Source organism: Polypterus senegalus, chromosome 8, assembly GCF_016835505.1.
Source record: "Polypterus senegalus isolate Bchr_013 chromosome 8, ASM1683550v1, whole genome shotgun sequence".
NCBI classification, from domain to species: Eukaryota; Metazoa; Chordata; class Cladistia; order Polypteriformes; family Polypteridae; genus Polypterus; species Polypterus senegalus.
Genome location: NC_053161.1, coordinates 107,232,112 through 107,254,580, shown reverse-complemented (window position 1 = coordinate 107,254,580; position 22,469 = coordinate 107,232,112). Strand labels below are relative to the sequence as shown.

Genomic DNA, 22,469 nt, shown 5'->3' with positions numbered 1-22,469 from the left:
GGTGCCAACCAGAGCCTTCTGTCTCAGGCGTGACTGTCACCTCCACAGCCTTCTCTGCCCTCCACTTCCTGCCTGTCCTCACCTCAATGCCAGCTGCTGACACCTTACAGTCCTTTGAGTTCCTGTACTGTAGGACTTCTCTGGTGCGTGCTACCATGAATTCTTCCGTGAGGCCTCTAAATGGTAGCTGCAGGATGTTCCTAGTTCCATACAGTGCTGCGCTGGTAAGGCTGCGTGGGAGTCCCAACCACCTCCGAAGAAAGCTGCTGATCTTCTTTTCAAAGGACTCAACTGTTGACAATGGGACTGCATATACCAGCAGAGGCCATAGGACCCGGGGCAGGATTGAATGCTGATAGATCCAGGCTTTAAACCTACCAGGCAGGCCAGACCTATCTACTTATTAGATAGATTATGTAGATAATCTACTTATTATCTACATATTACATACTTCACATCAACATTTTCTGTTTTAGTTATGTTTTCAAAATTCCTTGCCTTGCATATTACATTTACATAGATCGCTGTAGACATGGAACATACATGAAATGTATATATTTCAAACAACAATGTATTATTTCCTATACAATTCCAGTAGGGATGCACCGAATGTTCGGCAACCGAAATTATTCAGCCGAAAATAGCCAAAAAAAGCACTTTCAGTGTTCGGCCGAATAAGTAAAAAGGCCGAATAAATTTTGCCGAACAATGACGTTTTTAATGACGCGATCAAATAGTAACCCGCGTAGAGTGAGAGGCGCGTGCTTTATGCAGCAAAAATGTCAGCAGTGTGGAAGCACTTTAAAGCGTCAGAGAAAGAGGCAAAAAGGGCCATTTGCAGACACTGTTCTGCTGAATTGTCCAGAGGGGGTGCATCTGCAAAAAGGTACAGCACTTCAAGTTTAATTTATCACTTAAAATCAAGACACCCCGAACATCATGCAGAGTACGAGAAAGACACGGCAGCGGCTACGGCAACAGCAGCAACGAAAAGGAAAGTAGCTCCTCCCAGTCATAGGACACCAACTCCATCTGTGGCCGACTTCTTAGAAAAGGCAAAAAAGTTTGCCAATGACAGTGCCAAAGCTAAAGGTATTACTAAAAGGATAATGGAATTCATCGCATTGGATGATCAACCATTCTCTGTTGTAGAGGATGTTGGATTTCGCAGGCTTATAGACCATATTGAGCCCCGTTACACCATGCCTAGTAGACGGCATTTCTCAGACGTGTGCTTACCTGAGATGTATAACGTCGTTTCAACTCACGTCCATGAGCTCTTGGCTACAGATATTGCAGCCCTCAGCTTCACGACTGATATTTGGAGCTCGGATGTGAGCCTCATCAGTATGCAGAGTTTAACTGCGCAGTGGATCGACACAGATTTCAAGCTACAAAAGATTGTGCTTCACTCACAAGAGTTTAGAGGGTCCCATACAGCTGTAGCCATATCCGAGGCGTTCGCCAACATGTTTGACACTTGGCGTATTGACCGATCTAAAGTGCATGCGGTAGTCAGTGACAACGCAAGAAACATTGCTAAAGCCATGGAAGATAGTGATCTGAAAGGCATACGGTGTATGGCACACACAATTCAACTGGCGGTCAACGAGGGATTGTTAAGTCAGCGCAGTATAGCAGATGTGATAGCAATAGGCAGGAAAATTGTTGGCCATTTTAAACATTCACCGCTTGCCTATGCGCGCCTACAATCTATCCAAGAACAGTTCGGAACGCCACAAAAACGTTTCCAACAAGATGTGAGCACAAGGTGGAACAGTACATATTATATGCTGGAAAGCCTTTTTGCACAAAAGCGAGTTTTGGCTACATACATAGCAGATCATGACCTGCCCGTGACATTCACCGCATACCAGTGGGTGTTAATCGAGAACGTTCTCTCTCTTCTTGCCCCCTTTGAGCAGATAACAAAAGAGATAAGCTCATCTGATGCATCTGTGGCAGACGTCATACCTTTACTTGCAGCACTAAAGCGTCTTTTAAACAAAGAGGCTGAAACAGACCACGGAGTTAAAACAACTAAAAGTGCGCTCTTGGAAGCTGTCAGCACACGATTTAGTCAGGCGGACTCAGAACCCCTGTACTGCATCGCGACTGTGCTTGATCCACGATATAAAGATCATTACTTGGATGTGGGGAAAAGCTGCGCACACGAGAAATGATCCAGGCCGAGTTGGATTTGGGAAAGCCGCTAGGTGATGGAAACGGTCAGGTGATGCACAGCCCAGGAGATGAAAACAGCGCAGAGAGTAAACGGGCTCGTACTACAGATGAGCCGCGCACAGTCTCGCTGTCTGAACATGTTCGATGAGATCCTCCAAGAGAATAACCCATTTGCAAGGACAAGCTCAACCGCTCAACAGTTAGATGGTTATCTCTCAGAAGTCCCCATCCCCAGGAGCAATAACCCTCTCGAATTTTGGAGGACAAATCAAGGCCGCTTTCCCGACCTGGCGCAGATGGCACGCAGGTAGGCTACTTCTATGGGAAATTAATTTAAGATTTTATTTATATTTTGGATTATGGTAACACTTTATAAGTAGTTTCTATTTTTAACATTAACTAACAATGAAAAACCCTTATTAAAAGCATTTATTAATCTTAATGTTAACATTTACTAATACAGTATTAAAACTAAGTATCACATTTTTAATTTTTGAATTAAAAAGTATCAAAAGTGGTAGGCCTATTTGTTAAAATTGTTAATGCACTTATACTAACATGAACAAATTTTTTATTATCTTACATTAACGAAGATTAATAAATACCATAACAAATGTATTGCTCATTGTTAGTTAATGCAATAATGTTAACAAAAGGAAACATTGTAAAGTGTTACTACCTATATTTTATATTATGTATTTTGTGAAAATTTAAATATTTTCAGTGTAGTAAAATAGTAGGCCTACACTTGGTTTCAACCATTTCATTATCTTGAAGACATTGTTCGTTTTGAAATGAGCAACTGTCAGAAAACTGCAATAAAAATGTCAACTATTCTGCAGGTACTTGTCTGCTCCATGCACAAGCACCGACAGCGCGAGACTGTTTAGTGCTGCATCTCATGTCATCGATGAGAAGAGGAACCGACTATCATGTGAGAAAGCAGAGAAGCTACTTTTCAAAAAGAAGACCCTGCCACTTTTCCTGAAGAAGTAGGCTAAGTAGGCTTATGTCTAGGACAGTTATTCATTTGTTGTGGGTTCATCCACATTTTTTGCACTATTCAATGCACATTTGTTGTTGTAGACATACAGAGTTACATTCTTTCAGCAGTCAGTTACAGGCCTAACATAGGCTATTCAAGAAGGGGGGCTTCAAAGATGGCCAAATAAAAATATTTTTTTATTTTACTAATTTATTTATTTTAAGTTATATTGTGCTTTGTTTTTATAATATCTGCTGGAATGTTAAAAAAAATGTTCAGTGTTATATAAATATTCTGAAATTGTATTTTTGTTATTTGATTTATTTCTCTGAAAAGCAACACAAAATAGTAAAAAGCAAATTTTTACTATTTAATTATTGTAATGGTGAAAAAACTGGCAAAATAAATGGAAAAAAATGTGAAACACCGCGTTCGGTATTCGGCCTTCGGCCAAGCATTTCATTATTATTCGGCTTTGGCCAAGAATTTCATTTCGGTGCATTCCTAAATTCCAGGCATCTCACTCGCAGATAAACAGACTTGAGCTAGGAGTATGTGTGTCTGACTTCAGCTGCCTCTGTGGGGATGGGATAGTAGGCTGGCTACCTGCCAGAGGCCGATTGACACATTTGCAAAGCAAAGATGCCATCAGTGCGCACAATTAATGTTGTGGTGAGGTGCAAGTAAAATTAAGGTTGCCCAGCATTACAAATAATTTTCAGAGGCTTCAGGGATTCTAGTGTTAAAAAGTGTATCAAATGTTCACAAGTTCTTTATCAAGAAGACAAAACAGTAACATGCTTAACAAGTTTTTAAGTAAAAGACACATTTCTCTTTTAAGTTAACAAGCCTATTATTTACTAAGCACAAATTTCAAATTTGCCTTTGTCTTTTCTTTTTCTAATTAAAAATGTAAGCTGCTGCACTTAAAACAAGCTTGCTGTCCAAACTCAAACACTGTCTGTTTTACTTCAAAATACAAAATAAAAAGGTCTGAATTCATTAAAGTAGCTTTTCTTGCCGCTTGTTAAATTTACAGGAAGAATTTACCAATTCCTTTTTCTCTGTTTAATACTCCACTTTCTTTAACGTACAGGCTAATGGTCCAGTTGTCTCTTGTTGACTCAGTCTCTTGAAACGAGCTACAACACCTTGCTCTGCAACTAAATTACCATAAAGCCTAGAAAAACAGGGGCTGAAAAGATCAGTTTTTGATTGGCCAATTTACTGATTGAGTCTTTTGTAGAGAAACATCAGCCAATTTAGAACGGCGGCTGATCAATCCCAGCATATCTAGTTACCACAGGTCACATCCAAATACAAATATGAATCTGAATTTTGATATTTTATGCTACTTTTTGCAGTTTACATACAAACAGAAAATAAATCTAATCTAGTTTGGGTATGTCAAAAAATTTAAACAGAGTCAGATTAAAGTAGGTACTGTATGTGAAGAGATGCCAGATTGTTTAAATGTTTATATTAATACAATTTTTTGTGTTTTTACCCTGTTTAGGTGAAACTGTTCACTTAACCTTTGGATGCATCTGATCAGTACTTTTTGTTTTTTAAGGGCAGACGATTGATCCTAGACCATTCTGCTTTTTTGTCCCAATATATTTCTTAGTTATATGCTGGCAGTGTGTTTTGGGTCACTAACATGCTAATCGCCAGCTAACATGACTGCAGATATTTTCTAGTTCAGATGCAAACAAGATGAATCTGGAATAAAATTGAGATATCTATTGATTCTGTACACTTCTGAAGTCTCTTCTGCTATATTACTCAACAGTTCCATTAACAATAAAGATCACCAAGTGGGTTCTAAAAGGTGTTTATGTATGCTCAAGTTATAATATTATATCCAACATTTTTGATAAATAAAGTGATATACTTTGGATCATTGCTCCTTTCTTCACATTCTCAACTCTCTCTTCTTTAAGGGTGTCATATGTTAACTCTTAAATTCTATAAAGTAATCTCTATACATTTCAAGCAAATTCTAATTTCACCTTTAATTCTGGTACCAATGAGTTTTTCCTTATTCAGATATACTGCTTAAACATGGTCTTATTTTACAGTATGATGCATCCAGTTATAAAAATATGAATGCTATATAAAACAAATGACCTCCTACCCTTCACACGTAATTGATTGGAGGTTTTCCTTTAACTCTTTTAGGGCGGATGTCAACTTTTGTCGACAGGCGGGGTAGAGGGCAACAATCAGCTGTTAATGGCAACATTACTCTCTCACATCACAGGCATTCCCTCTCTGCTTTGACTCATTGACTCAGCATCTAATCCTTGCATGTGCGCGAGTTATGAAATGTAAACAAAGGCAAGATGGCATCGACATCTCACAACGGAGCGAAGCGAGTGCAGAAAAGAAAATACTCAGCAGACAATGTTTTGCGCATTATCGCAGAGTCGGACTCTGATTTTTCAGAATTTCTGATTTTGTGGACAGTGATCAGGAGATCGAGCAAGAGAGAGTGAGGAACTATCTAAGGCAAGGTTCGTGTGGGAGGAATACCCAGACATTGATCCGTGGGAGCCAAACTGGCTACCAGACTTCACGGCTTGCTGTTGGACACTACACATTACCAGCTGCTGGACTACTACAGGCTGTTCTTTCCTGATGCTGCTTTTCAGCTACTGTCAGACAAGACAAACAGGTATGCAGAGCAATTTTTTGAATCGCGGGCTGCACTTGCACCGTATTCTCATTTTTTCAAAGTGGAAACCCACAACAAGAGACGAGATAAAGGGTTTTGTGGCATTACAAATAGAGATGAGAAAGACGTGCTGCTGCAAAAGTTTTATTCACTTCTGTGATAACCAGAAACAAATCCCAAGGGGTGAGCCAGGCTACAACCCCATGTATAAAGTTCAGCCCCTGCTTGACACTGTGGAAACAACATATAAACAATTTTATCAGCCTGGCCGTGATTTGTCTGTGGATGAATCTATGATAAAATAGAAGGGACACCTTTTTTCCACCAATATATGCCAGACAAGCCCACAAAGTATGGCATAAAGGATTGTGAACTGGCAGAAGCAAACGCTGGTTTCTGCCTGAAAGTAATTACATATACAGGAACGTCTTTCAAAAAGAGAACTGTCCCTTGACAAGTCAGGTTGTGCTGGAGCTGCTTCATGGCTATGAAATCTGGGTCATGTTGTGTACATGGACAATTTTTATACATGACCAGAACTGTTCATGGAGCTACAGAGCAGGGGAATTTGAGCTTGTGGCACAGTGAGTGCGAACAGGAGACACATGCCTTCACAGTTGAAGCCAGAATGTAAGCAGAAAACTTGGTGGCAGTGGCATGGCACAATGTCAAATGGGTGACTTCTCTCTAAAGTACACACTAACAATATATGTGAGAAAGTGCAACACAAAATTTAAAAGGAGGCAACAGTGCAACACATAAGCAGTGCAATGTGGCAATGCAAGCAATCGGCTGCTTTGAGTGATATACTTTACAGGACTTTACTGTGTAACATGTATGTGATATGTATGTGAAATCATATAGTATGCAGGCTCATACAACATGCAAGACAGTAACATTTGTCAAAAACAAGTATTTTTTGTTGATTTGATATATTAAACCATTGCTTTGTGTTTTTTTTTGTTTTTTTTTTAAATTAGTTTTTGGAAAAATATTCAGCCCTGGGAGAAAAGACGACAATTCAGCCCTAAAAGAGTTAAACTTACATACCTTCCTGCTAACAGATTTAGGTAAGCAATTCTCTCTGTTCATTTAATGAATATAAACTTAATTGTGTGGCAGAGGAGAAGAAAAAAAATTCAAAAAAAGAAAATATGGAAAGTAATAATCAGCCAGGACCAAGTGGAACTGTAAACCTAGCGGGGTCAGAAATAAGAGAGTAGAAGGCAAAGTTGAATGTCGTAAAGAGGTTCAAAAACATTGGTGTGATACACATGCAGAGCGGGTTAGAGATTATGAAAGTACTAAAATTCGAAAGTCTAAAAAAACTGATAGTCAAGATTGCATTAGCACAAACAAATGGAAATTACTTGGTGAAATATAGAACAGCGAAAAGAGATCGAATATATGGAGATATGTAGATATTGTTTGGCTTTAAAGTTTAAGTCAGAAACTTTTAGATCGTCTAATTCGTGTTGCCATCAGGGAAAAGTAGTGTTTTTTCCCAATGTAGAGGCATTACCGGCAAGAATTTTTATTGTTTGGTGAAAGTGAAATCCACAAACACTTTAGGCAAAATATCCAAGTCTACAACAATCTGTTCACATTCGCATCATTCAATGCTCAAAACGTAGATTTACACAATAGTGGACCATACACTATGAGACTCTGTGGTCCTGCAACAATTAAAAACAAAAACAATTAAATTTCATTTCGATGAAACCACAATTTGGTCAGGTTTATATTTATGATCACGGAAAAGCGATGCAACATAGGATCAAAAGAGTTAAACGATCAGAAGTATTAGACATTCCACAGCAAATAATGGAGACAAATCCATAGGTCCAAAATTATCGCACTTTAAAACAAAATTTATCTGCAAAACACGTACAAAGAAGTTTTCATGGATTTCTATATGAATCCAAAAGATCACGCTTGTATATATAATAAGCCAACATGTGATGAGTTGTCAGCGATAATAGTTTTGAAAGACGGATATATCAAAGACAGAAGTTTAAAAAGTATTTACATCCGTTTAACCATGCAGGAGCAGCAGAGGCGTGAAGTGTCTGGCACATAGCCCCCTAGTATTCTGATATGATCTTCTTCTGAAGTAATGCAAAATTCCTTAAATCCAGCATTTCTTCACGTTAAATTCAGCATTTCTTCACTTTAAATTTAGGTACTTTTTCTATGAATGACAGAGCCAATTTGAAATGTTAAAACCCCTATACATAGCAGCCAATGTGAAAGGACAAAATTCTTTCAAAACATCAAAATGATAATTTTGAAAATTACCTCATAGTGATCGCCTTGGCTGTCATCAAGTATATCTTGCAGGGTATGCATTGGCCATCTTCGTCGTGTGCCTTGGTTTCTTCTATTTACAGACAGAGAAACATTTGCTACACAAAAAAAAAAAAAAAAGTTGAAAATGTAGGTAAAATTTAGCACTGTTTCAGACTGGATTGATCTCAAAGGATATATACAAGGTCAATTTTCCTCCAGTGCATCAAAAACCAAAGGTGATACCCGGAGTAGAGTAAAACTTTGCAAGATTACACCTGAATAAAAACTTATATGAATTATATAATATATATTTACACATTTAAAATATTTATATATAGGCGTATGTACTGTATACTGTACATAAACACTTTTTTTCCCCTTTATTTGCTTTGGTACCATTTCAGTACCAGTACTGTTGTCCGAAAGCTGTTATTGATACGGAACTCAATTTTTGTCCTGATTCAACAGTAATGGGTAACTTGTGTGCCTTTCGGAATGGACATAAAACATGCAGATTCTGACTGCTACCCTGGGATGTGGGAGGTTTTCCATTCAAGAATACATAGCTTTCCCCTAAAACTAACAGTGTGAAGTATAAATATGTGAACTTTTCCACATGCCCTGATTTTTTTGGATATATAATAGCAAATAGGTAAGTAAATATTTCTTTCAAGGAGAGAGCCTTTGTTCCAGAAATCTGCAAAGTAAAAGACAGCTAACACTGATTAGGTTTATGCCACAAGGTACATCCCGATTTTCCTAAGAATCAACAATGTGCCTAACAGACAAGCAGAGGACAACAGACAAATGACAACATACGGCATGTTACATAACAATGACAAAGAGCCACTGGCCAAAACAAGCCTTTGTTCAGAGTACAGTATCCATCCAATTACTTCACTATAACCGATAACAATAAGTGATTCAGTCTACAGACACTGCATTAAAGGCTGAGATATCATTAGATGCCAGATCAAGTATATAATTTTTTTTACTGTATTACCTTCACATATTTAACTGTTATTGAATAGCAAGTATCAGTAGTAACCTTTTCAGGTAAAGATCTAGCTTTTACAGCATTTTTAAATTTTAACAGCATAAACTGTTTATTAAATGAAATCAAATCTAGCAGCACTGTAAGGATTAGGTATTTTGATTTCTACAGGGCCTTCAGGATCATCCAACCAGGGAACAATTGCAAAGATATGCAGCTGGATGGGCATGTGTGTCCTGGATAATGGACTGTCTGTACGGCAGACCACAGTTTGTGAGACTCAAGGACTATATTTCTGATACGAATGTGAGCAACACTGGAGCACCACAAGGATCAGTCCTTTCTCATTCTCTCTTCAATCTGTACACTGCTGACTATAAATATAACACAAGGCCATTCCACTTGCAGACATTCTCAAATGGTTTTGCACTTATTGGGTGTATCTAAGGGAGATGAGACAAGACTATAGGACTCAGGTGGAGAACTTAGTTTTGCTGCACCAAAAAGCCTCTATGTATGGTCACTATTCAGGTAGCAGATGTGCTGTAACAGGTCGGATTGGTCTTGTAACACTGAGGAACTATACAAGAAAGGGCAGAGCTTCTTAGGAGACCATGTTCATTTAATGTGAGTAGGGAAATCCTTCACATCATGCACAACTCTATGATGGCCAATGCAGTTTTCTCAGAAATGGTATGCTGTGCTAACATCACTTCAGGAGACCCCCACCCAAATCAGCAAGTTAATTAAGAGGACAGGCTCAGTTATGGGACACACTCTGGACTCCCTGGAGGTAGGAGCAAAGGAGGGAATGAAAATAAACCCGAGTGACAATATGAACAATTCAACACATCCTCTCTCAGACACACTAACACCGAGTACTTTCAGTCAATGAATTACTTTGCAGAAGTGTGTCAAGAAATGCTACAGGGTTCCTTTATAACAACAGCAGCAATACGCCAGCATAATTCCTCACCATCACTGTGACTGCCAAGTCAGAAGTTTTTTCTTTTTAGCCATTCTGGTGTGTGTTCAGACCATGCTCTGTGTGTGTACATATTTATCTATTTATATGTGTGTACGTATTTAAAGAACTTCTATAAAAAGCCTCCCCTCTGGGGACAAAAAGATCCATCTATTCAAAAAAATAAGATTTTTTTTCTATTTATTTAGCATAGTCTACTTCCCTCAGTGAAAACTGTGCATTAGAGTAAGAGAGTGCAAACTGACTAAGAGCTGCAGACCCTGCATTAACAGGGTAATTTTTTCTGCAAGCTGAACCGTAAATAACAATAACAACACCACCACACTTTAAGGGGTTATGTACATTTTAAAAATGTTTAATTTCTTTAAAACCTTGCTACCGTAAACAGCTAACATAATTGTTAGTGTGTTTTTAATCTTTTTTTTTTTTTTTTTAAGAGCAGATTAGATTGATGCCATTTCCCTCTTTATACATGGATGCATACTGAACCACACATACTCTCTGTTGCTAGAGTAGTACTTTAAAATGTAATCCTCTGATGTATTTCTTAAAAATGAACAGTTTGAGATCATAATCAAAGAAACAAATATCAATATAAAATTATGACTATCACAGAAACTTAGCCTAAACAGTGAGGGGAAGCAAAACATCCCAGAAGTCTTTTGAGGACATTACACCATTTAGATTTTGACATCAGTTATTTCAGTCAGGTAAGAGATTAAAGTTCTCCATCAATCTTCTCACCTGCAGAACTTTGAAACATCACCAAATGATGGTCAAAGGTTCTAGGAGCACTGTGTCGCAAGACACCACTTTCACTGCATCCTGGTCTTGAGCAGTACCCAAACTCCCTGGGAGCATTAACAGAACAGCCTGGAATGCAACAGAACTCTATTACAGGTTCTGGTGCTGTCTAATGAAAAATGAAGAAAAAAAAAAAAGAAAAAAAAAGGGGGGAAGTGAAAATTCAGCAGAATTTATTTGAAACAGTATGTAAAAACAAGAGACACCACGTAGATACAATAATAAACATTCACAGAATGTTCTTATATTATCTGATATAACATTCTAACAAATTTCTTTCAGCTATGTAAATGCTGCCCCCCCCAGCCCCTACAATTGTTTGGAAGTAATTCAGGCAATAGTCACCCAACAGAAAGTAAAGCATTAACACGGATCACACAAGATGAAATACAGCCCCATCTTCACTGTACTATCAGAAGATTTAAAGACTGGTTACAAAATAATAAATGAAGAAACCTTTACCAAAAAACACACACACTAAAGCAGCTTCTGGTATTAAATAATTTTGATTAAAATATTTTTTGTTTGCTTCTTTTATTAATATTTAAACTTGAGCGTTTTAAAGTTCTTCAGGCTTATTTTGTGCACCTTGAGTGTTTTGCAGGGTAAGTTTCCATTTCCAATTTGTAGGCTATAAGGTTGTTGTCGTGCTTCCAGAACATCTTCTATGACTAGTGCTTGTAACCCTGCCAATCACAGTACTGAACAGCAGGTGTTGCTACATCATGACTAAAAATATTTAGAGGAACATTCTGGACTCTCTATAAAGCCGGCAGCATCCTGAAAAATCCCAGGATAACACATGGGTGTTGATACGCACATAAGCTTATTGTGATACAGTATGTGGAAAACAAAATATTGCATTATTTCGCAAGAATGGGCTACATGCTGCATGGGCTGAGTGGTAAATTTAATCTATCAAATTTAGGAATACTGGCAGACAGTGATTATAATAGCAACATTGGGTGTGAGGCAAGAAGCACGTATGGTGGGTGGTGTACTAATCATTTTCAGGGCTCAGTTGCATAGCCAAGCAAAAAAAAAAAAAAGTGGGTTGTGTGCAATCAAGTAACAGAAACATAATAAAACAATATCTGTTTAGGTTTTTACTTTTAAGTTATTTGCTAAAGATATTTTGAAACAGTGTGGTCTGGCAGTGCAGCAGCCAAAGTTCTTCTGGGGACTCAGAATGGGGATGGATAAAGGTGAAAAGTTGTTAATTGTGGGCACATGCAAATCCCATATGGTGTTGTTAGGAAGAGCTCTGTGGTACTACTCTGCCTACTAGTCAAAACAGCTGTTCTAAACTTTAATCTAATTAAAACTCATTGTATACCTATAACTTTTTTTGAAATTTTTTAACACAAGCTATGTACCTCAATCTGTCTCTCAATAGCTGTCGCTAGAAGACCAATGCAGGACAAAACTGCCATTTTTTTTGTTTCAATCAGCTGCTTTATTCGGGAAGATGGATTGACTTCCTGTAAAAATGCTTTCAGAATGCTTTTATTCTATTTTACCAGTTTTTTTATGAACATTACCATGGATTTAAATGGAACAAGCATTTGGCTGAAAATGCTCAAACACTGCTGCAAGAAAGAGTTTTTTTTTTTTTTTTTAAAAACAAAACAGCTCACTGCTAAAACACTTAAATGGAAACAAGTCTCATTTAATTGAAAGTAACTTCTCAAGTGGTTTAGAAGCATTCTGATCTAGTTTTAAAACTCTAGAAAAACATTTAGGTGTAAATGGGCACTAAGATGCCAGTATATACAGTATATGATGAGACATTGTAGATTACAATGAATTCCCTGATAAGACTGATCACAATTTTCTCACACACACAGAAAAAAAATCCAATTATGTGTTATTGCATTATAGACACATACAATCACATGGTACATTTAAATAGCTTTCTAGCTCTCTTTTAGATCACTGCTAAACAAATCAAGGCCAGTAACATCTGGTTGAAGGAAATCTCAAAAAAAAAAAGAAAAAGGTCAAAAAAATTATTCCCAACAACCCCCAAACAAAACTTTTCACGAAAAAAAGCCTATAAATATATTAGCATATTGGTAAGTTTAAGTGCAAAACATGCCCTGTAACTATGAATTAAAACTAGGTATTACTAAAGAAGGTTGCATGGTGGTGGGATCGTATGTATGCATGGTGGTGGGATCGTATGTACTTCCACCTCATTGTTTGAACATCCTGGGTTCAAATACTTCAATATTATACTATCACATGTTGTCAATAACAACGTGAAATAAAATACACAAAACAGACTACTTAACATGTAAACTATGTTATGTGAAAACAGTTTATTCAATATAGTTTTTATATATTAAAAAAATAACTGTCAAACACAAAGATTTAAAATTTCTGACCCTGCCTAAGTACACAATTTTTCTTATTTTCCTTTCCATAGAGAAGGAAAGAATTTATCATTTCAAAACTTAAAAATGACTGTTAGGAAAACAGAACACTGCAGATACCCATTCCATTAATTAAGACATACTTTCCACCTCCATTGCACAATTGCAGGAAGGAGCAGGCCATTTCAGCAGCTTCATCCAGTGGCTTGAACCAATCATTATCAGGACACCTTTCACTCACAGAATGCACACACACACACGCACGCACGCAGAGACTTACTAATACACTGCACTAGTTCAGAGCTGCTGATTCAAGTAACATGCACTTTGTGGTGTGAAAATAAGCCAAAGCATACTTAGAAAATGTTGCAATTGCATTTAGATTGTTTGTATTTTGGGAATCACATGAAGACTCTAGGAGTTGTACAGAAAATAGAACGAACCACTGCACCACCGTGCTTTCTGACTGCTGTGTCCGAGTATAGGAAAGTGGTAGATCACGCTACAATAAAGAACCCTGCTGTTCCTGTTTCAAGCTGAATGAATAAAGCTGGTTTTGCTAAAGTATTGAGACTAAGCCTCGTGTTTTGGGGTGCAAGACAGGGACTTATAGCGCAACCACAATCTTTTACGATTTGCTTCTCAGGCATTTCACTGCAGCGCTGTAAGCCTGCTGTTGTCCTGCTCCGGTCAAACAATCTTACACAGATGCGGCAATCGCGCTTCGGACGCACTTCAGCGTGTCGTTCCCGTTGTGTGGGGAGTTTGGGGGATCATAAAAGAGTTCAGAAACCTCACAATATGAAGAAGAAGAAAAGGATGATTTGGCTTCCTGTGCTGTCCACAACATTCTACCACATTTAGATAACGTTAATGTTAATTAATTGTAGTTGATATCACAATGAATGAAACATTTTAATTTCAACTGTCCTGGTCCATTTAAGCTAGATCAGACACAAAACATGTATTGAGCTTGGAGGCTGTTTAAATCTGCATTGCTTAATATGGATTTAAGGGTGTCATAACATATTTGTAAATACAGTGGAACCTCGGTTCACGAACGTCCTAGTACACGTACAACTCGGTTTACGACCAAAAAGTTCGCCAAACACACACTCGGTATACGAACAAGCCAGTTTCCCTTTCGGTTTGTACAGTCTCTCCCTGTGCAGCGTGCAAGAGAGAGAGATAGCAAGAGTGAGAGCGAGTGAGAAGAGAGTGCGTGCACACACAGGCAGCGCGAGAGAGGCACACGTGCGCGCGCACACACACAGGCAGACCGTCGTAAACATCATCCCAGTTTTTAATCGCTACGAGCTTCTTGGACCGGACAGAAGGTAAAGTAAAAAAAAAAAAAACAGACAGCACAAAAGATGGTATGTGATATTTTTAAAATGTATCGTGTCATTACGATCGGGAATATGCGACGCTTGAATATAAAAGCGCCACGAATGCATCTGTATGTCGGCATTTTGCTTCAGCAGCGGAAAGCAGCAACAGATCTCCACACAGAACAAATTAAATGTATGATATTCCAACTCTCTGCACATTTAGAATCTTTAGATTTATACTTGATATCACTTTCATGATGAAATGCATTAAAATGTGTGTTACATTTTACATATATTTCATTTAAATAATGAATACTGTTAATAAATACACACATGGGGGAATAATTACACACATGGGGGTGTCACAGTGGCGGAGCAATAGCACTGCTGTCTCGCAGGGAGTTGTTGCTGGTATTTCCTGCTTGTATTCCACACTGTGCTCCGGTTTCCTTCCAAAGATATGCAGATTTGGGGCCACTAAAATGACGCTAGTGTATGTGTGTGCTTGTAGTCACCTTGCGATGAGCTGAGGCCTCATTAAGGGACTGTTTCTCACTCGTGCCCAATGCTTTCTGGAATGGACACGTCCCTGGATTGATGGATTTAATCGATAAACATCCTTTTCAGAGATATTGCGGTAAAGTGTCATCACAATTTAATAGGTGTTCTAGGCAATTCACAACACAGAGAAGCCGAACATGTTCTCACCGTGATAATTTCTCGCACTGCCACCTGGTGGATTCCTCCAGATTTACGTAAAGCGCGCGCACAAGTATGAACACTACAACGCTTGCGTAGCAGGAGCGTCCGCTGCAGCATGTGTCGCGTAGTGTGAAGTATAATTCCGGCCTTAAGGTAGGAGGGCAGTTAAAGAATGCACTGGGCTTGATTTTGTTTTCACTTCTGTTTCCAGCAATCTGTTCATAGCGTGCATGGTTGCAATGTTATTTTTCTTGGTGGTTTATCAAATTACGGATTTTTTCAAATGTTCATTTTTTTCCCTGTGCTTAAAACTCATTTAAAAAGTGCTTTTAGCCGGCAGTTGGTAGCTCTATAGCGCAAACTATTGCAGTGTTAGTTTTCTCTATTGTTCAAGGTTTTCTCAGTGTTATTCAATGTTTTTACATTTAGTTTACTATTATGGTGTTCATTCTATGGTTTAATTAACTATATTTGTGCTTAAAAACTTAAATATATATATTTACATACAGTTCGTATGGTCTGGAACGGATTAATTGTATTTACATACAGTCCTATGGGGGAAGTTGCTTCGGTTCACGACCGAGTTTTGGAACGAATTATGGTTATGAACCGAAGTCTTACTGTACTATTTTAAAGACCCTGAACCACACCAATAGAATTTTTCTTAAAAGTATTTTTAATACTAATTACAATCATTTTTTACATTTGTTTTGACATAAGCACTTTCATACTTACAGATGGTTCACTCTCCAATTCGCTGTCAAATACTGCCTAAAAAAAAAAAAAAATTTTTACAGTAAGTGCAGATTACAGACGTTTTAAAAAAAAAAAAAACACTCAAAGCTTCTAAGTTTGGTTAGCAAAGTTGGCAAGTAACCTGTCAACATTTTGCAGTTTGAAAATTTTCAAACATATTGAGCAAAAGGAAAAACAGCTTAATATACTACACTGTAACCTGAAAGTATCAATTAATTCAACTATACAAACATAATTAAAGCCAGAAACTACAGTTACAATGTTTAAAAATACATCACTTGGTTGCTGCATAAAGCAAATGTGCAATTTTGAATTTCACAAAAAAGTATATTATTTCCTCAACATTTATTTTAAAATGATTTATTTTGTGTTTGCAAAGTAACCAACTCCATCAATAATTTAAATCATACAGTTCCTAAACAACAAAACACAAAATTCTAGACAAACTCAGAGATAAAAAAAAAAAAAAAACAGATCCGTATCATTGTAATTAAATATCACAAAATTCTCCAGAGCAGGGGTACTCAACGCCGATCCTGGAGGTTCAGAGTGGCTGCAGATTTTTTCTTTAAGCAAATTTCTAATCAGAACCAATTTACTAATAAACCAATATTTGTTTTTTGTGTTTAGTTTTAAACTTGTTGGTTATGATTCAGAGCCGTAAATTGCCTATTTTAGTTTTAAATAGCTGCATTAAGGTCTTAATTGTTGCCTATTTTCTTCACTAGCCATCGGTTAATAATGAGGTTAATGTGCTTCCATTTTAATTATGAATATAGACAAGGTTTAAGTATCTATGTTAATATATTTTGAAATAGATGAGAGAAAAGGGAAGGACCACAAGGTACACATTTGTTCTGGACCACAGAATATGGATAATCACAGAAAATGAAAGATCTACAAAAGTGATAAAGATGTGTCTTGGAAGAATGAAATCACCAACAAGCAATATAATTAAAATTCCACGTTTCATTATCGGCTGGGCCTGGCTTCTAATTACGAAATTGACAAGAGTATTCTACACGGTTCTCACTTACTCCACATAAAGATGCAAGGAACCCAAGGAGTCTGTGCTGGTTGCACTTACGGAAAAACAGGATTCAACTTTGGACAACAGGCCATTCTATCGAAACATACACTCAAATATACGCATATGTACAAGTTAATACATGCAAATATAGACAAAGCATACACAACTCCCAGCTGCATGGGATTCTGTCTTTGTTATTCATTCATCTGCGTATCCGGATTACAGTTTTACTCATGCAGACCGCCAGGGAAAAAAGGGGGGTGGCTTGGCAAACATTTACTCGAGCCGGTTAAAATGTAAAGATGTTAGTTTTGGTAAATTTAAGTACTTTGAGTATCTCACCGTTGTTATTCATGGAGATTCTCATGTTCTAGTATTATCCGTGTATAGACCTCCTAAATATAACGCGTCTTTCTTTGAGGAATTCTCTGACTTAATGTCAATTTTAATTACGAACTATGACACACTCTTAATAGTTGGCGACTTTAACTTTCATATCGACAATCAGTGTGACCAAAAGTAAAAGAATTCATGAACCTCCTGGACTCTTTTGATTTGAGACAGCTCGTTAATCAACCTACACATAAAGCAGGTCACACGTTAGACTTAGTGATTGCTAAAGGACTTAAAGTTGATATAAAGCAGGTCATTGATATCGGTCTATCAGACCATTTCCTTCTACTATTTAATGTAGAAATAAAGATAGAAAACACTCATGAGAAGCATTTTGTTAAAAAACGCTTCTTTGACTCATCAGCAGCTTTAAAACTTACAAACATTCTAAGCAATCAGTCCGTTTATAGTGCCAACTATAATAGCGAGGATAATGTAAATAGTAAAGTGGAAAACTTTAATTCTAAAGTAAGAGCTGCTGTTGACATAGTTGCACCTGAAAAGACAGTTAAAAATCTTCTAGCATGTATTCCATGGAAGACCCAAAGAGTGTCTGATTTAAAAGAACATGTCGTAGAGCTGAGCGTAAATGGAGGAAAACTAAACTAACTATCCATTATGAGATATTGAAGGTTAAAATAACAGAATACAATAACACAGTCCGCCTTGAGAGGCTGCTATTTCTCTAATATTATAAATAACAATGCTAGTAATCCCAGAGTCTTATTTTCAACAATTGATCGTCTGTTAAACCCAGGTAACACAAAGGAATGCCCCAAGAATACTTCCAGTGAAACCTGTGAGAACATAGCTGTATTTTTCAATAAAAAAAATTAATGATATTAGAGATAACATTGTATATCTCCCCAACACTGCAGAACCTCCAAAGCCCGGTACTCCATTATAAACAAATTAAATCTTTCACCAGGATAGATTTACCTGAATTACATAGTATAATCTTTCAACTGAAACCCTCCACCTGCGTCCTTGACCCAATACCAACAAGGTTTTTCAAAGTATCAGGCGTGCTAATTGACAATATTCTTGACATAGTAAATTCGTCATTAGATACGGGGGTCTTCCCAGACTGTCTTAAGACTGCTGTAGTTAAACCCCTGCTCAAGAAAAATAATCTTGACCCCTCTGCTTTTGAAAATTTTAGACCCATCTCTAACCTGCCCTTCTTAAGTAAAATTCTAGAGAAGGCAGTCATTATGCAGTTAAATGACCACCTCAATAAACATGCTATTCTTGATACATTTCAGTCAGGTTTTAGAACAAATCACAGCACAGAAACTGCACTCGTTAAAGTAGTAAATGACTTGTGGGTAAATGCAGACAGAGGCCATTTATCTGTTCTCATCCTCTTAGATCTGAGTGCTGCATTTGACACCATTGATCACAATATTCTTAGAAATCGCCTTAGTCAATGGGTGGGCCTCTCTGGCAGTGTCTTAAATTGGTTTGAATCCTACCTGGCAGGTAGAAAATTCTTTGTGAGTTGTGGTAATCACAACTCAAAGACATATGATATCATGATATGGTGTTCCACAAGGCTCTATCCTGGGTCCGCTGCTGTTCTCAATCTACATGCTTCCGTTAGGTCAGATTATCTCAGGTTACAACGTGAGCTACCACAGCTATGCTGATGACACACAGCTGTACTCATCAATAGCACCTGATGACTCCAACTAACACAATGTCTTACTGGTATTTCTGAATGGATGAATAGTAATTTTCTCAAACTAAATAAAGAGAAAACTGAAATTTTAGTAATTGGCAATAATGGATTCAATGAGGTTATCAGAAATAAACTTGATGCATTAGGATTAAAAGTTAAGACGGAAGTAAAAAATTTAGGGGTAACTGTTGACTGTAATCTGAATTTTAAATCGCATATTCATCAGACCACTAGGACAGCATTTTTTCACTTAAGAAACATAGCAAAAGTTAGACCTCTTATATCATTGAAAGATGCTGAGAAATTAATTCACGCTTTTGTTTTCAGTAGACTAGATTACTGTAACACACTCCTCTCAGGACTACCCAAAAAAGACATAAATCACTTGCAACGAGTGCAGAATGCAGCTGCTAGAATCCTAACTAGGAAAAGAAAATCCGAACACATTTCTCCAGTTTTGATGTCACTACACTGGTTGCCTGTGTCATTCAGGATTGACTTTAAAATACTGCTTATGGTTTATAAAGCCTTAAATAATCTCGCTCCATCTTATATATCGGAATGTCTGACACCTTATATTCCAAATCGTAACCTTAGATCCTCAAATGAGTGTCTCCTTAGAATTCCAAAAGCTAAACTTAAAAGAAGTGGTGAGGCGGCCTTCTGCTGTTATGCACCTAAAATCTGGAATAGCCTGCCAATAGGAATTCACCAGGCTAATACAGTAGAGCACTTTAAAACACTGCTGAAAACACATTACTTTAACATGGCCTTTTTATAACTTCACTTTAACTTAATACTGATACTCTGTATGTTCAATTCATCATAATAACTATTCATAGTGGCTCCAAAATCCGTACTGACCCCAACTCTCTCTTCTGTTTCTTTTTCTGGTTTCTTTGTGGTGGCGGCCTGCGCCACCACCACCTACTCAAAGCATCATGATGCTCCAACATTGATGGACTGAAAGCCAGAAGTCTACGTGACCATCATCATCATCAAGTCCTTCCATGAGAACCCTAAATACAAAGAGGACTGTTTGATTTATGTTAGGTAGATTGCCCAGAGGGGACTGGGCAGTCTCTTGGTCTGGAATCCCTGCAGATTTTATTTTTTTTTCTGTCCACCCTGGCCATCGGACCTTAATTATTCTGTGTTAATTAATGTTGACTTATTTTTATTTTTTATTGTGTCTATTTTTCTATTCTTCATTTTGTAAAGCACTTTGAGCTACATTTAATTTTTGTATGAAAATGTGCTATATAAATAAATGTTGTTTGATTCATATCTGTCTTGCCTCTCTCCGAGATAGGCATACATGAGATATTAACACCCAACTATATAATAAAATTTGTTGCAAAAGAATAAAAAAAAAAAAAAAAATTTCCATCAGTGTTATTAATATCCCTCGATTAGTGGTTGTATTTCTAAATAATCCAAAATATATTTTTAAGAGCAAAGAAGAAAAAAGTTAAAGATACACTTAACACATACATACCTGAAGACTTAGAGCAAAGGCTCTATCTTCTTCTATCTGAGCTGCACGTACAGCACAATCATCACTGTCATCGTCGTCATCTATGATTATCAACTCCTCTTTTTCATTATTCTTAGGTGACAAATGACTTCTACGGAAGTTATGATTCTGTCCTGCATTTACAAAAACTCAATTTATTGACAGCCTCCATTGGTTTTTAAAATTTGTCAAATACACACTGTACTAATACAAAAATGTCATAACAAAGGACAGCTAATAATGCCCATCACTACCCTTGACACATTGTTTATTCTCAAAGCTGTGCATGTCACAAAACATGATGACATAAAATTAAATCAGAGGAAGAGACAGACTTTTCCTTCCAAAATTACCAGTTATCCACAAAGGTTAGAGGTGGACCTTTGTTACCATTTAGTCCACGTTACTAAAAGTAACTTTCAGCAGCAAAACAATTAGCAACTGGCCATTTAGCCGATTTGTGGAAGATGTGGCTTGTAAATCCCAGTACCCCAAGTACATATCCCAACTGTGTTGTCTCAGGAAGTATAGCTGCTGGGACGGGTGGGGGGGGGAACACCCTGAGCAATCCCTCGTCAAAGATGGCATGTACAATATTAAAAAAATGAGTAGAGCAAAAAAACAAATGTTTTTCTGTAAAATAAGTAATAAAGCATTAGCATATTTGCCATTATTTCCATTAACATACATTCTTACTATAAGTTCATATTTGGAGTTATGAACACCAATAGGAAACCGATCATGTCACACCTGTACTCTCAAAGCTTTTTTTTTTTTTTTAATTATTTTTACCTTTGGTTAGATTATGCCTTTTTGAGTCTCCACTGGAGCTAGACATCTCAGCTGCGGTAGAACAACTAGCCGTTGGTGATCCTCTGCTAGATTTATTCAATGCAACATTGTTTGTTATGCTGGATAGGGATTCAGTTTTACCAACTTGCATTTGCCTTTTTGATTTTGAAACAGACTTTCCAGTTTTATGTGCTTCCAATCGATGACTTGCAGATATAGGTTTTTCCACATCTTTGAGCAAAGCACGTGTGACAAGTCTTTCCCCCTCCAGTAAAAGCTCGAAATTATAAGACTTTTGTTGAATACCATGACGTGAACATGAAACACCAGGCAACATGTCCCTGGATGTAGATGTTCCTGAATCCATCAAGAAGCAAGAAGACAAAGGTCCATTTAATGGACAGCCGATGTTTGCTGAAGTGCTACAGCTAGGTTTTTCATTGTCCTTAATATTTGGCTGCCGGGGATTATCAAGCAGATCAATTCTTCTTCGTTTTATTTTTGGAGATTCCTGAATAAAACTTGATGTGCTTGTGTCCTTACTAATAATCATTTTCTGTTTGTTGGCAATGCTATGAGAAAAACCCTGCAATAAAAAATATAAATTTAATAATCACCTGAAAAAATTTTAATTTGTCTTGCACAGTATTTTTATGCTCTCTGAATACTTTTTGCCTCTTCATGAATTTCTAAGTCATTGAGATATACCTAGAACACTAAGGCATCTAAGCAGTCTTCTTTAACACAAAAGTATTTACCATGCAATGTTACTTAAACAGCAAACTAAATTACACTGCAGTAAAAATTACACAAACTAATAGTTAAAACTAAAATACAAATAAAAATGCAGCACACCAGGAGAACTACATCTGACACTTTTTAATACCTAGTACTGTCAAAGGGACCTATAGAAATGAAATAGTTACAATATACCATTTCCACATATGGTACAGAGGAAAGTATGACAAAATTACA

The 22,469-nt window shown here is 37.2% G+C and overlaps 1 protein-coding gene across 4 annotated transcripts in view; it reads right to left on the bottom strand.

Annotated features, from left to right (window-relative positions):
• The window catches only part of si:ch211-59o9.10 (uncharacterized protein LOC561841 homolog), a 52,346-nt gene that overhangs the window by 9,925 nt on the left and 19,952 nt on the right, over positions 1-22,469 (bottom strand). For all 4 annotated transcript variants that reach the window (XM_039761565.1, XM_039761564.1, XM_039761566.1 and 1 more), the window contains exons 4-8: positions 21,495-22,080; positions 20,685-20,836; positions 16,062-16,097; positions 10,859-11,027; positions 8,145-8,251 (exon numbers count right to left, since the gene is read on the bottom strand). In XM_039761565.1, coding sequence (XP_039617499.1) covers positions 8,145-8,251; positions 10,859-11,027; positions 16,062-16,097; positions 20,685-20,836; positions 21,495-22,080 — 1,050 coding nt within the window. The remainder of the gene's footprint in view (positions 1-8,144; positions 8,252-10,858; positions 11,028-16,061; positions 16,098-20,684; positions 20,837-21,494; positions 22,081-22,469) is intronic.